Raw genomic sequence first — 14,582 nt, forward strand, 5'->3', positions numbered from 1 at the left:
GCCTCTCAGGAATATTTTGATATACAAAGAAAAATAGAAAAGAAGATTGCCTTGGAGCTATGAATTTCTGTCATGTACAATTGGTGCTTTCCAAAGAGGTATATCTATTATTGCTCAATTCATCCTTTTGAAAGATTCCCTTTCTGGCACCCACACCAAAGCCAGAGACCTAGAAACCCACATAATTTCTATAAAGAACATTATGTGAAGGCAGCTTGAGGTGGTGGAAAGAGAGTTGGACTTGGGTTTCATTCTTGGTTCTGCTATTCCTTGTATGGTCTTGGACATGTCACTTCCTTTCTCAGAGTCTCATTTTCTCCTCTGTGAAATGAAGGGGTCAAGCTAGCTGACTTAGAAGGCCTTTTCCAGCTTGTCCTCTTTAGGCAAATGGCTTCCTCTCTCTGGGCTTCAGTTTCCTCTTCTGTAAAATGAGGGGGTGGACTAGATGACCTCTAGGGTCCCTTGTAGCTCCAGGTATGGACTGAGGTTCCTAAATCATCCCTGGAAGATCTTGCCAATATGCTGGAGCCCTTCTCTGAGCCACTCATGGACCATCTATTGGTTTAGTCCTGCTTTCTTCTAATACAAGCAGTCCAGACCTCCTTTTCTTATCATGTGCATCCTGGTAGGGAGCTTCCATAACCAACTTGACACCAAAGAGGCATGGTGGTCTGCTGAAAGGGCAATGGTGATCTACTTAAGAGGAAGCATAGTGGTCTGATCAAAAGGAGTCACAGTGACTCACTGAAGAGGCAGCATGGTGGTCCACTAAAGCGGTGGCATGGTGAACCACTGAAGAGGAGGCATGGGAAGAGGAGGCACCGTGGTCAGCTGAAGAAGTGGCCTTGTGGTCTGAAAAAGAGGATGGTAAACCACTGAAGAAGAGGCATGATGGTCTGTTGAGGAGGGGGCATGGTGTAGAGGTGGCATGGTGGTCTGCTAAAGAGGAGGAATGATGGCTCCCATGGTGGTATGTGAAGAGATGGCATGGTGGTTCACTGACGAAGAGGCATGGTGATCTGCTGAGGAGGCAGCATCATGGCCTGATAAAGAGACAGCATAAGTGGTCCACAGAAGAGGTGGCATCTTAGTTCATTTTGCTGCTGTGCCAGACCCACATAGGACTCTTTCCATCTGACTTGGAGAGGAAACCTTCACAATATGTTGTCTTCCCCCAGTAGAATGTGGACTTCTTGGGACCTGCTTTTCACCAGTGCTTGGTACATAGTAGGTGACTAATAAATGCTTTTCTGTGCATCTGTATCTTTCCCCCACTGTTTCCCATGTCCCCAGAATCAGCTTCTTGAGGAGAAGCTCTGGGTGTCACTCCCCTCGCTTAGGAGCCTCCAGTAGCTCCTAAGACAACAACGGCTAAACCACAATAAGTACCCTCTTGGATTTTTCCTATAGCCGATACATGAACGACCCAGTGGTAGTCGGGCTTTAAACCCAGGGCTTCTGCCTCCAAATCCAGAGAACTCTTCCTCCACTCCAATGGAAGCACGTTGAATTGCTTCCCACGAGCATTTCGAGGAAAGTTCAGGAGGGGGAAGAGTGAGAGACAAAGCTGGGGAGAGACCTGCTATAGAGACAGAGACAACGACAGAAACTGAGAGAGGAGGGAAGGAAAGAGAGGGGGAGGCAGACGGAGCCGGAGATCATGATGGTTGGGCACCCCCATTTATCAGCTATTCTGTTCTGCCACAAGGAACACGCAACTCACTCTCGGGGGGTGGTAGGAACAACCAAGGCTCCCAGGCGCAACACAGAGACCCTTTTTTTATTTTTTAAGTCAGGACCCAACAGAAACCCATTTCCAGCCCCTCCACTTTTCTCCCAATTTCATCGCCATGGAAGTAATAGGCTTTTGAATGAAACTCATCCTTTCCCTCCTTGGGGTAACTAAATGGATCATAGAATGTCAGAGCTGGCAGGGAGCTTCAGAGGCTCCATCTACCCTCGCTCCCATTTGGCAGATGAAGGAACAAAACCCCAGGAAAGGTGCACTGAATTGCCCTTTAAGGTCTCTGAGAAAGAAAGCAGCAGAGCTGGGATTGGAACCCAAGACCCCAACTCTACACCGAGCTCCTGTGATGTCACAGACCAGCCCTTGGGGGACCAATGAGAGCTTTGCTTGGTTGCTGAAATTTGTATGATTTATTTTTAGGAAGAAATGCAGCTCCAACAAACATAATGCTCCTCTACCTCCGGGGGGGGGCTTCAGTCCCCCCACCTCCAGCTTAGAATGTAGTTTCCCCACTGAAGAAGACACATAAACCACTCTGAAGTGTTTGTAATCTTTTATCGTCTTCATCTCTTTATATGGGCTGCCATCAGTGTGGCTGCGCTTTATTGTTCTTTTACTGTAACTGTCCACTGTCCATGTATTTTTTTTAAACCCTCACCTTCCGTCTTGGAGTCAATACTGTGTATTGGCTCCAAGGCAGAAGAGTGGTAAGGGATAGGCAATGGGGGTCAAGTGACTTGCCCAGGGTCACACAGCTGGGAAGTGGCTGAGGCTAGATTTGAACCCAGGACCTCCCATCTCTAGGCTGTCCATGTATTTTTAAAGAGAGGACTAGAGGACGTGGGGCTAGTTTTCCTTTCTGGAGGGGCAGCCCTGGAGGATCTTGTGAAGTAGATGAAGTAACATGTACTACGTCCCAGGGAGGACTGCCTACCCTTCCTTCTAGGCTAAATGATTTAAAATCTCCCAATGTCTTCCTCCCTCACAGCTTCATCTGCTGTTCCCCTCTCTATCCCCTAATAGATTAGAAGGGACCTTGTTGCATGTTTATATCTACAGGACTTGGCTCCAGTATACAATAGGTGCTTACTGGTTGCTGTCTATTCAGAGAACCTCTAGCTAGCTGAGGAAGGAGCTGGGGTGGAGCCAGTTGCTGTCAGCGTGAGAGATGATTGTTAAATTTTCCGCATGAGCCCTAAAACCTTGAAAATCACCAAAACTACAAAGGAGGGCAGGATTATTCGGTGTTTGTCTGGTCTGAGGAAAGTGAGAAGAAGATGTTTTCATTGTGCCGATTCCATTTGAATTTTAAAATGGGTCACGTATGCATTTCTTCTCCCCAAAGCTGGTGGTTAAACATTTGCCAACAAGCCCGCTAAGGGCTATTCTAGGCTTATGACTTGGGGAACAGAGAAACCCAATTCCCTCCGACCCATTTCTCTGCGTATCTTGGCCTCGGGTTTCTGCTCCGTTAAATAATGGGCTTGATGAGTTCTAGGTCTGTTGCTGCGCTGAAGTTCTGAGATCCATCCATCATGGTCGAGTGTCTCAGTGCTGACACTCAAGTGATCTGGGCCAAGGTGTGCTCAATCACTCTTGAGCCTCAGTTTCCCCATTTGTAAACAAAAGATAATATTTAGAACTAGAATCCCAGAACCTATGAGAAGGAATTCATTGCAGTAGTCACTAAATGCAGCCCACACTTGAGTGAGAATTCCCTCTCCTGCGTGGTCATCCAGCTCTGATGGGAGTCCTCTAGTGAGGGGGGAGCCCGTCCTCTCCTTGGGGAGTCTTCTTCATTTTCAGATCACTTTCGATGGAAGTTTTTCCTTTCGTGAAGCCTAAATTTGTTTCTGTAACCCCCTCCATCCCTCTGTCCATCCCTCTTCCCTTCAGATCCCTGGAAGCTGCTCTCATGTCCATTCCCCTCCTTCATGCCTTTTCTTCTCCAAGTGAACCCTCACAGGTCCTTCACCAATCCTGTACGTTGGGGCATTGGGTGCTTTCATTCTCCGAGGTGTGCTCCAGCACATACAACAGCGCCCCAGAGTCGAGGGCCATGTTGTAGGTGTGGCTGCTGCACAGGGCAGGTGGGCCAGCACAGCCTCACTGGCTCTTAATGCCGCCTAGCAGGTGGCTTGCCACTGTGGACTCACCACCTCTTCCCCACATCCTTTAGTTGTGAGATTGATTTTTTGAACCCCAAAGTGGAACTTTACATTTATCCAGTTAGATTTCAACTTCTTGGAGCCAATCTATGCCTGGCTTGTTGATGTGTCTGGGGGACTCTGCCTGTCATTCAGAAACCCTTTTATTCTATTCCTTTGAATACAGATCCCATATCACATTCTTGTGGGGAGCACAGCATACGGCTTCCTCCTGCATTTTTCCTCCAGGACCAGGGAAAGAGGACTCTCTTAATATATGCCAGGCATTGTGTTTGGCACCGTAGAATTATTATCTCATTTGAGCCTCATAACAACTTGTCCCATTTTACAGTTGAGGAAACTGAGGAAGACAGTTGAAATGACTTGTCCAGAGCCACCCAGCTTGTGTGTGCCCCTGGCAGCCCTGGGACTACTGACATTGTGATTGTGTATTTGGATTTTGAGTCCCTCGCAGAGGCTGTGTGCTTAGTGGGTTTTAATCGAAGCAGGGCGTTCAGGTGCAAAGAGGGCACGACTTCGGGTCAGTGAAATCCTCTCCTGGTGGGGGAGGCGGTTCGGGCCTCAGTCCCTCAGAGGTCCCCAGGAAATGCCACTTAACCTCCTTTCTCAGCCTCAGCTTCCCCTTTCATAAAGTCCCTCCTTCGAGGTGTTATTGCAGGGAAGCCACGCTAAATGCTACGGAAGCGAGACTTGCTGTTGGTCTCCATTTTCCAGATGGGGCAACTGAGGCTCCCCCAGAGGTCGGGGGACTAGTCCAAACTAGGCCGTGGCAGGCCGAGAGCCCCGTCTCGTGTCCAGCCCTCTGGGCCCCCACGCTGTCCGGCCTCCTCGGCCCCAGCTCTCCCCCAGTTTATCGGTTTTCTCTTTTTAAATGACAGCCTTTTTGGTCCCTTAAAAGCTGCTGTTGTTTCTTTAAATCTTCATTCCTTCTGGTAAATACAAATGAAGATACAGTACAATTAATTTGCTTGCTAATCAAAATATTTGATCAAATGAGCAATTTTTCAATTCTTCAAAGCAATTACTTGGTTCTCCAGGAAGCAGGAGGATTCTTTCCGCAGTCATTGCAGAGGAGTTCTTGCTGCCTGCCGGCTGCCCGGCTCCCCTGAACTTCAAGGTTTCCTGCCCTCCCTCCACACCTGGGGCCTGGGGGAAACCACTCACTCTCGGTAGGGATGGAGAGCCCCGGGAGCATGGGGGAAGCAGACAGGAGGCCACCTGCACCCCGAAAGCTACCGCCCGAGTCATGGAGCTTGGTTAGGAAATTGCAACCTTTGGAACTGGTGCATGGATACCCTGGAAATGTGTATAATCCCAGCATTCTAGGGTGGAAAGAGCCTTTGAGAAGGGGGCTTCCCGCCTGCCCCCCACCTCCCAGGACCCTCAAGATGGAGGCCACCCCCCAATCCAAGTCCCTCCTTTCAGAGGAGGAGGAAGGGTCTTGGCCCAGGGCTGAGCCTGGGTGGGCTGTGCTGCCTCCAGAAGAAAGGGGAGCATCGGCCACCCACCGCTGGGCTGGCCAGGCTTTTGTGTCCAAAGCCCCCTCCTCACCTGCCTCCGTGTGTGCCACCTCATCCCACCCTCTCGTTTCATAGGGGAGGAAGTGGAAGGGACGGAAGGAGACACGGCTGATCCAAGCCGGAATCGGAGCTCCGGGCCCTCACTCTCGAGCCTGTGCTCTTTCAGTCGTCTCAAATGGCCTCTAAGGTTCCTTCCAGGCTGCCATGACAATTCTGTGACCTCACTTGTCTGTCTCCTGTGGGACATCCCCCTTGGCCATGCTGGAGCTGGGCAAAGCCAGCTCAGAGGTGAATCGAGTTGAACTTAAAATGGACAATCAGGGCAGGTCATACACTGAAGTGTAGCCCCGACCGGGGCCCCAAGAGCTGACTCAACTATGGGCCTGGGTGTAACTCGCAACTCGGGCAGAAAAACCCACTTTCTTCTGAAAAATCAGCCAAGAGATGAGCGTTGTGTTAGACAAAGCAGCAGAGCAGCTCACTCCCTTAGTTTGCATGGAGAGACAGCACTCTGGATCCTGGAGGGGGAAGGAGGTGGCAGATCTGGGGTGGGCTTGGCCAGCTGCTTCTGATCCCTGACTACGAGAAGTGGAACAGGGGCTGTCAGAGCTGGGAGAGGCCTTAGAACATGGACTGTGAGAGCTGGGAGAGTCCTTAGAACATGGACTGTGAGAGCTGGGAGAGTCCTTAGAACATGGACTGTGAGAGCTGGGAGAGTCCTTAGAACGGGGGCTGTCAGAGCTGGGAGAGTCCTTAGAACATGGAATGTGAGAGCTGGGAGAGGCCTTAGAACATGGACTGTGAGAGCTGGGAGAGGCCTTAGAACATGGACTGTGAGAGCTGGGAGAGTCCTTAGAACATGGACTGTGAGAGCTGGGAGAGTCCTTAGAACATGGACTGTCAGAGCTGGGAGAGTCCTTAGAACGGGGGCTGTCAGAGCTGGGAGAGTCCTTAGAACATGGACTGTCAGAGCTGGGAGAGTCCTTAGAACGGGGGCTGTCAGAGCTGGGAGAGTCCTTAGAACATGGAATGTGAGAGCTGGGAGAGGCCTTAGAACATGGACTGTCAGAGCTGGGAGAGTCCTTAGAACGGGGGCTGTCAGAGCTGAGAGAGTCCTTAGAACATGGACTGTCAGAGCTGTGAGAGGCCTTAGAACATGGAATGTGAGAGCTGGGAGAGGCCTTAGAACATGGAATGTGAGAGCTGGGAGAGGCCTTAGAACATGGACTGTCAGAGCTGGGAGAGGCCTTAGAACATGGAATGTCAGAGCTGGGAGAGTCCTTAGAACATGGACTGTCAGAGCTGGGAGAGGCCTTAGAACATGGAATGTGAGAGCTGGGAGAGTGCTTAGAACATGGAATGTGAGAGCTGGAGAGTCTTTAGAACATGGACTGTCAGAGCTGGGAGAGGCCTTAGAACATGGACTGTCAGAGCTGGGAGAGTCCTTAGAACGGGGGCTGTCAGAGCTGGGAGAGGCCTTAGAACATGGCCTGTCAGAGCTGGGAGAGTCCTTAGAACATGGAATGTGAGAGCTGGGAGAGTCCTTAGAACATGGACTGTCAGAGCTGGGAGAGTCCTTAGAACGGGGGCTGTCAGAGCTGAGAGAGTCCTTAGAACATGGACTGTCAGAGCTGGGAGAGGCCTTAGAACGGGGGCTGTCAGAGCTGGGAGAGTCCTTAGAACATGGAATGTGAGAGCTGGGAGAGGCCTTAGAACATGGACTGTCAGAGCTGGGAGAGTCCTTAGAACGGGGGCTGTCAGAGCTGGAAGAGTCCTTAGAACATGGAATGTGAGAGCTGGGAGAGTCCTTAGAACGGGGGCTGTCAGAGCTGGGAGAGGCCTTAGAACATGGACTGTCAGAGCTGGGAGGGGCCTTAGAACATGGACTGTCAGAGCTGGGAGAGTCCTTAGAACGGGGGCTGTCAGAGCTGGGAGAGTCCTTAGAACGGGGGCTGTCAGAGCTGGGAGAGTCCTTAGAACATGGACTGTCAGAGCTGGGAGAGTCCTTAGAACGGGGGCTGTCAGAGCTGAGAGAGTCCTTAGAACATGGACTGTCAGAGCTGGGAGAGTCCTTAGAACGGGGGCTGTCAGAGCTGGGAGAGTCCTTAGAACATGGAATGTGAGAGCTGGGAGAGGCCTTAGAACATGGACTGTCAGAGCTGGGAGAGTCCTTAGAACGGGGGCTGTCAGAGCTGGGAGAGTCCTTAGAACATGGAATGTGAGAGCTGGGAGAGTCCTTAGAACGGGGGCTGTCAGAGCTGGAAGAGTCCTTAGAACATGGACTGTCAGAGCTGGGAGGGGCCTTAGAACATGGACTGTCAGAGCTGGGAGAGTCCTTAGAACGGGGGCTGTCAGAGCTGGGAGAGTCCTTAGAACATGGACTGTCAGAGCTGGGAGAGTCCTTAGAACGGGGGCTGTCAGAGCTGGGAGAGTCCTTAGAACATGGAATGTGAGAGCTGGGAGAGTCCTTAGAACATGGACTGTCAGAGCTGGGAGAGTCCTTAGAACGGGGGCTGTCAGAGCTGAGAGAGTCCTTAGAACATGGACTGTCAGAGCTGGGAGAGGCCTTAGAACATGGAATGTGAGAGCTGGGAGAGGCCTTAGAACATGGAATGTGAGAGCTGGGAGAGGCCTTAGAACATGGAATGTGAGAGCTGGGAGAGTGCTTAGAACATGGACTGTCAGAGCTGGAGAGGCCTTAGAACATGGAATGCCTGGAGCTGGTACCACCTTAGCAGTGCCCAGAGGCTTCCAATTGGACTGATGTTAGACCCTCTGGGCAAACGAGCTGTCCAGCTCACCAGGGCGCCCTGTGGCAGAGCTGGGTGGGCACCCACATCTCCCGCTGCCTTCTGCTACCGAAGCCCCTCCAAAGGCTTCCTCTCTTGGTGTGCTTCTCGTCTCCATCTCCCGGAGAGAGTGTGCTTGGAGCTACCTTCCATAAAGGCTCTTAGAATGGATGGAGGGGGGCTAAGGTGCCCCGGAAATAGGGAAAGCGCTTTACAAATCCCATCTACAACCCTGAAAAAGCGGCTGGTCATTGTATTGTTCCCTTTTAGGAGGGAAGCGGCCGGCCTGGCCTGTGGCACGCGGAGTCAGGTGTGCATGAGCCCCGGCAGCCCTGCCTCCGCGCCACGTCCTCCCCCCATATTTCTTCTCCTAATAATACAGCTGCAGCTCCTGTCCTGAGGGGACCTTTATGTAAAGCGCGGTTAATATTGGAAAGTGTGTTTGCATCTGAAGATGGTGGTGGCTTCTCTGATGAGGAGGAGCGTTCCGTCTAGTCAGGGAAAAGCTTCATTTTTTCCATTCACATATAATGATCCCGGGAGAAGTGACAGAGAAATGATGGGGCAGACCAGCAGCCATCTGCTGTTCCCGGCTCGCCGCGACGGTGGCGAGACACGCTGGTGCCAACGGGACAGGAAGACCCACAGTCCCTGCCTTGTACTCATTTCCCCTCACCCCAAGTCTGACTCAGGCGAATCTTCCCTGGGGCCCACGGCCCGAGGACACGTTCTACAGTAAAGCAGGAGCACCCTGACCCGCTCGGCTTGACCTTCCCGGTGGGCAGAGGCTCCCGGGCTGGCAGTGGGACCCTGGAGCCAGAGAGGGATGCTGGGCAACACTCACTTCTCAGGCGAGCCCACCGAGAGAAGGCGACTCCCCAAGATCGTGTGGGTCCGAGGCAGAGGGGCAGAATCCGCCCTCCTTTCTATCGGTCCAGGCTTGAATTTCCATCCCCAGCTCCGTTCAGCGCCAAAGACTCTGCCAAGCCAAGCACACGCCGACCCTCAAGGACTTCCACTCTTTAAAGAGCCGGAGCTCCCCAGGAACCGGGATGGTTTCATTCCTTCCCTAGCACAAAATCGGCCCTTCTTAAATGGTTTCCCGTCCATTATAGGGATGGAGGGTGGTGTGGACAAATAGACGGCAGTGGGAAAGGGTAAAGCACAGCGGAGTTGAGCTTCTAGTCCAAGATGCCTCCAGTGCAGGGTCCTGTGAAATAGGAAAGGGAGTCTGGAGCCCAGCTCTGCTCTAGAGGGCCTTACGTGCCAGGTTTCACACGGAAGACCACAGAAAGTGGATAGAGAGCCAAGGCTGGAGTTATGAAGTCCTGGGTTCAAATGCAGTCTCAGACACTTCCCAGCTGGCTGACCCTGGGCAAGTCACTTAACCCCCATTGCCTAGCGGGCACCACTCTTCTACTTTGGAACTGATACCTGGTGTTGGTTCTAAGACAGAAGGTGTAACATATTTGAGGGTGTATATTGATGGATACTAGAAAACTAATGGATCATGTAATTATTTTCCTTTTGCCTCCCCTCCTCCCTCTGTGCCTTCTGTTTTCCTCCCTCTTCAGAAGCCTTTCAGCCTCCCCTCCCCCTTCTTCAGTCTCCCTCAAGTCACTCAATGTGAGCTGTGAGGTTTCAATGAAATAGTTCTTAATCTTTGTCAAACAAGGGGTTTATTTGGGGAAGGCAGGACAAGGGTGGAGGATAAGGTAAGAGGGTTAGGATATCCCTATTCTCTACTATGAGTATTAGGTTGGAGGATATTGAGAGAAATGGCAATTCAGTCACTGGCATGAAACAGAGCCAGTCAGAGAGAGATATGGACTATTGTCCTTCTTCTTCTGCCTTCTAATCAGCCAGGTCACCTCCAGCTTGATTATCTCAAGTACCAGAAATAAACCCAGCTTCCTCCTTCACCTCAGCCAGCAAGCCAAAAAACTTGAATCCACTCAAACAGTTGGCTCTTGCCTCCAACTGTTTCCCAGTCACATTCCAAATGGAAGCTTCTTGTCTTACTGCATTTTCTTGTAATTTCTCTCTTCTCCACAAAGGGAAGGGTTAAAAAAAAATAAAAGGCCACAGGGAGGCTCTGAAGGTGTTTGGGGAGGGGAAGGTTTGGCCAGGGCTCGGGGGCCTGGGTGAACTCTTAGCTGGGGGAATGGAAGCCTCTATGAGTAAGCTGCTTTGCCATCATGGGCCCTGTGGTCTTTCCTCCCTGTGGCTGTATTCTCATCTGTGCATTGGGGGAACTGGGCCTCGGTCAGAGAGAGAGCTCCGAGGCCGTCTGGGCCACTCCCTCATTTTACAAATGGGGGACCTGAGGCCAAGGGCTTGAAGTGACCTCATAGGACCCCAGATGTGGACCTCAGGGACTGTCTAGTCCAATCCTTCCTTGGAAACGGAGGCCAGGGACATTGTAAGGTGGTTCTCTGAAGGGCACGGGGTGTTAGCGTCAGAGGTGGGATTCGAAGCAGGTCTTCCCGGGTTCCTTCCAGCCCTGCTGCGTGAGTTCTGTGCCGACACTGGAGGGATGAGGATGAATTTGTACAAATGATGGGCAGTCCTTGATTGACATTCATCGTCGTCGTTCCCGCTCCCACAGCCCTGGAGTACGTACCAGTGATGGAGCCAGGAGGCTTGTTCTAGGAATTACATGTCTAACTGCTGGATTTCTGGAAGCCCTGAAACTGCCTGTCCGTCCATTTTATTTTTCCTCATGACAAATGTTCAGTCGTTTGACTTTGAAAATAGTTCCAAACATTCATTAAACATGATGCCTTCTGACTGTCGGTGCCATATCGCATCGTGTCATCGCAGTGGCCCTGGGAGAGAGGCAGGACAGAGAGAGCAAGTCACCCTCCTGCTCTGGAATTCCTCTTTTCCTTTTTTTAGATGGTTACCTTCTGCCTTAGAGTCAGTACTGCCTGGCTATTGGTTCTAAGACAGAAGAGCAGTAAGGACTGGGCCATGGGGGTGAAGTGACTTGCCCAGGGTCACCCAGCTAGGATGTGTCTGCGGCTGGATTGGAACCCAGGACCTCCTGAATCAAGGCCTGGCTCTCCATCCCCTGAGCCACTTCTGTTATCCTTTTTATAGTTAGCGTTCTGTGGATTCTTGTAGAGGCGAATGAAATGGCTTCCTGGGAACATCCCCGACAGCCCCGGCGGCAGGCAGGCCCGAAGAAGGCGGCTCTGATTCCTCCCCTTCAGCCCCTTCCCATAGCCTGGTTAGCTCATGCGATGACTTCCTTCAAAATGGGGTTCTTCTGAGTTTACAAATTAAGGTTATGCTTTGGCAATTTCCTGCTGCTGGGATCAGTCCTTCCCCTCCTCCTGGCGTCTCTCCCTCATCCTTTTTATCGGAGTTCAGCTAGCAACGGTCCCGGGACAAGTCACTCTCGTGCTCCGGACTGTCCCATGGGGAATGTTCTAGAGGCTCTTGAAGCGGGGCACAAAGTGGTTTCTCTCTTTAAAGGCCGTAGGAATGCCAGCTCGCCTTCCATCACTTCCTGGCTCCTCTCATCTCTTTCCGCGAGGTTCCACTAGAAATGGTGGCAGAACCAATCCCCATCCAGCTGTTTTTCTTCTTTTTAATGGTCTGCCCACTGTCGCACAAGTGGACAGAGTGTTTGTCTAATAGAAGAAAAGTGGTGGCTACTGTGGCCAAGAGCACCGGATGAAGCGCTTCATGGGCTCCCGGCCCTCGGCTAGGCACCAAAACGATGGCGGTGATGATGGGGCAGCTCCGTAGCTTTGGAGAGCCCACCCTGCCTCTGACCCATAGTACGTGCTGTCCCGTCCCTCCTCAGGGTCCCCCACCTCCAACTGAGAGGCTCTGAGCTCCGGACAAGGTGCTCCTTTGTATCTGAGGGTGGCATTTCCACACCAAGAATTCCCAATTCCCGTGAAATCCAGGTAGTGCTGGCAGGTAGGTCGAGTGCCAGTGCTCTCCTCCCAACCTTGGCCGCTCTTATCCCCGTTTTACAGGTGAGGAAACTGAGGCTCCGGGGGTTAGTGGCCGAGTCAGAACCTGAGCCCAAGGCGCTGGCCCCTTCTTGGTCCACTCGGCCTCATTGTAAGCCGGACCTTTCCTGAGGCTTCATGGCCTGTGTCTCCATTTGCCACGCATGCTGGGGGCTTCCCTTTCTTCAGGACTTGCTTGGGCAGGTCTCCCGGCAGGGTGGGGTTCGAATCCAAAGGCCGCTTCCCCTGGGGCCCCTCCTTTATTCAATGCATCCATTGTTGGCTCTCTTTTGTCTAGACTGCTGCTGAGTGGACTGAGAAAATGCAGAAAGCTTCCGCCCCCAAAGCGGCGAAGGACCCGTTCCTGAAAGACCTCCTGCTCCGCGTCCGGGACATCGTGACCATGCGCTTCTCGAACCTGCTGCAGGAGTTTACGGACATAGACTGCAGCCGATGCTGCACGACCTCCAAGGAGGAATTCAGGAACATTTGCAACCGTCACTTCCAGATTCTGAATGATGAACAAGTAAGACCGCCGGGCCTCGAGCATCCTGGGGGATGGAGTGGGCGCGTCTCCCGGCGAAGCGCGAGCTTGTCGCCCAGGCCGAAGGTGGGGTGCCGGGGGGAGCTGGGGACGGGACGAAGAGCCCTGGGCCAGCCCGCTGGTGGGCCAGAGCACCCCCACAGCCTCCACAGAAGCGACGGGCATTGAAAACCTACCAAGACTGGAACTGGGAAGAAGTTCAAACTCAAACCCAAGAACGAGGCGAGGTAGAAAGCAGAGAGAGGGCCGGGGAGGAAGAGGACGAAACCAAGGCAAAGGCAGACCGGCGAGGCCCTTTGCCCAGTCTCGGGGGTCCTGAGAAGCGCAGGGAAAATCTGAACTGGGGCCGCCTCCTCGCAGGGCCGGGCTCCTTTGGGCCCTTTGCTCTTCTCCCAGACCAGGATCTCTCGTAGGCCTCAGGTTCTTGTTCTGTGCGACAAGGGTGGGTTCTAGACGAGCTCCCTGCTCTGAGAGTTTGGAGAAAATGCAAAGAACCTGGGTCTAGTCTCATCTCACCAGGGGAGGCAGGGGGAAGGCCGCTGGCCCTAGGGGTCCTCCTGTAGGCATAAAGGCAAAGCCCAAGAGGCCATAGATCAGGCTTCCTCCTGGCGAAATGAAGAGCACACCCGGCACCTACCCAGAGACGAGCTGCCCGGCCAGAAGCGATGTGCCAGCCTGGCATCGCGGGGAAAGTCAAAGAAGAATGTGGGCTGTTGGCGTGAGCGGATGGGAGAGCTCAGACGCGGAAGAGCCTCGATGGACCTCCTCATCCAGCTCTCTAGCCCTCCCTCCGCATGGCCAAGGCGCCTGGAGACTCATGGCCGCGTGATGGTGCTCCGTGAGCATGGAGAGGGCAACGTCCAGGAAGTTCTTCCAGAGTCCGCCTCCTTCCTGGCCCTCGGGATGCACGAGAGACGTCCCCTTCCACAGGAAGCCCTGAGCCCCCAGGGACCCGGCCTGGAGTGGTCCCTCGTCCCAGGACGTATCTCCTGCCTCGCACTGCCTTCTTGTCTTCGTTCTTTCTCACCTCACCTTGGCCTCTCAGCTTCCCTCACTTCTAGCCAAGACAACAATTTATGAAGTCCTACTATGTGCCCAGGACAACCCCCCCATCCCTGCCCTCAAGGGGCTCCCAGTCTTCCTCCAAGAGCCTGCAGCAGGCATTTCCTGCTCTGTTCCCTCCTCTCCCAGACTGCTCTGCTATGCCTTGTATTGCTCCAGTTATTTGCACGTTGCCTCTCCCATTAGGCTCCTGGACGCCTGGGTCCCCAGCCCTTGTAGAACATGGTCAGTGCTTTATAGATGCCCAGGGTCTGCCACGTCCTCTGCGGCCTCCTCGGGGGAGCAGACCAGAGAGCGTGAGCTCCCGGCACCGGCCCTCTCCTGACGGGCAGCTTCCGTCTGCCCCAAAGCATCGGCTTCCATCCTGACCAGCACAGCCCCAGGCTCCCAGGCGGGAGGTGACAAGCTCTGGGGCAGAGAGCGCCCCCCCCCCCCGGACTGTCTTTGAGGGAACAAGAAGAGGAGGAAAGCTGGTGGGGACGAGCCTTCTCCGTCCTCCTCTGTCCTGCTGCTCGGGCTTCCCTTCCCTCTCCAGTGGCGTCCTTCTACCTCTGGAGGGACGAGGACCTGGGAGGGGGCCGCCCTCTCGCCACGTGGCCGGGCGCCTCCCATCCAGCTTTCTCACTCCAGAGGCTCCGAAGTCTTCTAGGCCATCCTCCAAACCCCAGGCTGCCCCCAACCAAGCCCCGTCCGGCCCTGCTGCTCTGTCCTGTCCCGGCTGCGCCTTGCCGCAGGCTCTGGTCACGGCAGGGCATTGGAGTAGCCATCTGTCGCCTCCCTCTGG

The 14,582-nt window shown here is 53.3% G+C and overlaps 1 protein-coding gene across 3 annotated transcripts in view; it reads left to right on the forward strand.

Moving 5' to 3' along the window:
- EFCAB6 (EF-hand calcium binding domain 6) overlaps nucleotides 1–14,582 on the forward strand; it is a 245,006-nt gene that overhangs the window by 198,385 nt on the left and 32,039 nt on the right. For all 3 annotated transcript variants that reach the window (XM_056797487.1, XM_056797489.1, XM_056797488.1), the window contains one exon: nucleotides 12,491–12,718. In XM_056797487.1, the coding sequence (XP_056653465.1) occupies nucleotides 12,491–12,718 (228 nt within the window). The remainder of the gene's footprint in view (nucleotides 1–12,490; nucleotides 12,719–14,582) is intronic.

Source organism: Monodelphis domestica, chromosome 5 (assembly GCF_027887165.1).
Source record: "Monodelphis domestica isolate mMonDom1 chromosome 5, mMonDom1.pri, whole genome shotgun sequence".
NCBI classification, from domain to species: Eukaryota; Metazoa; Chordata; class Mammalia; order Didelphimorphia; family Didelphidae; genus Monodelphis; species Monodelphis domestica.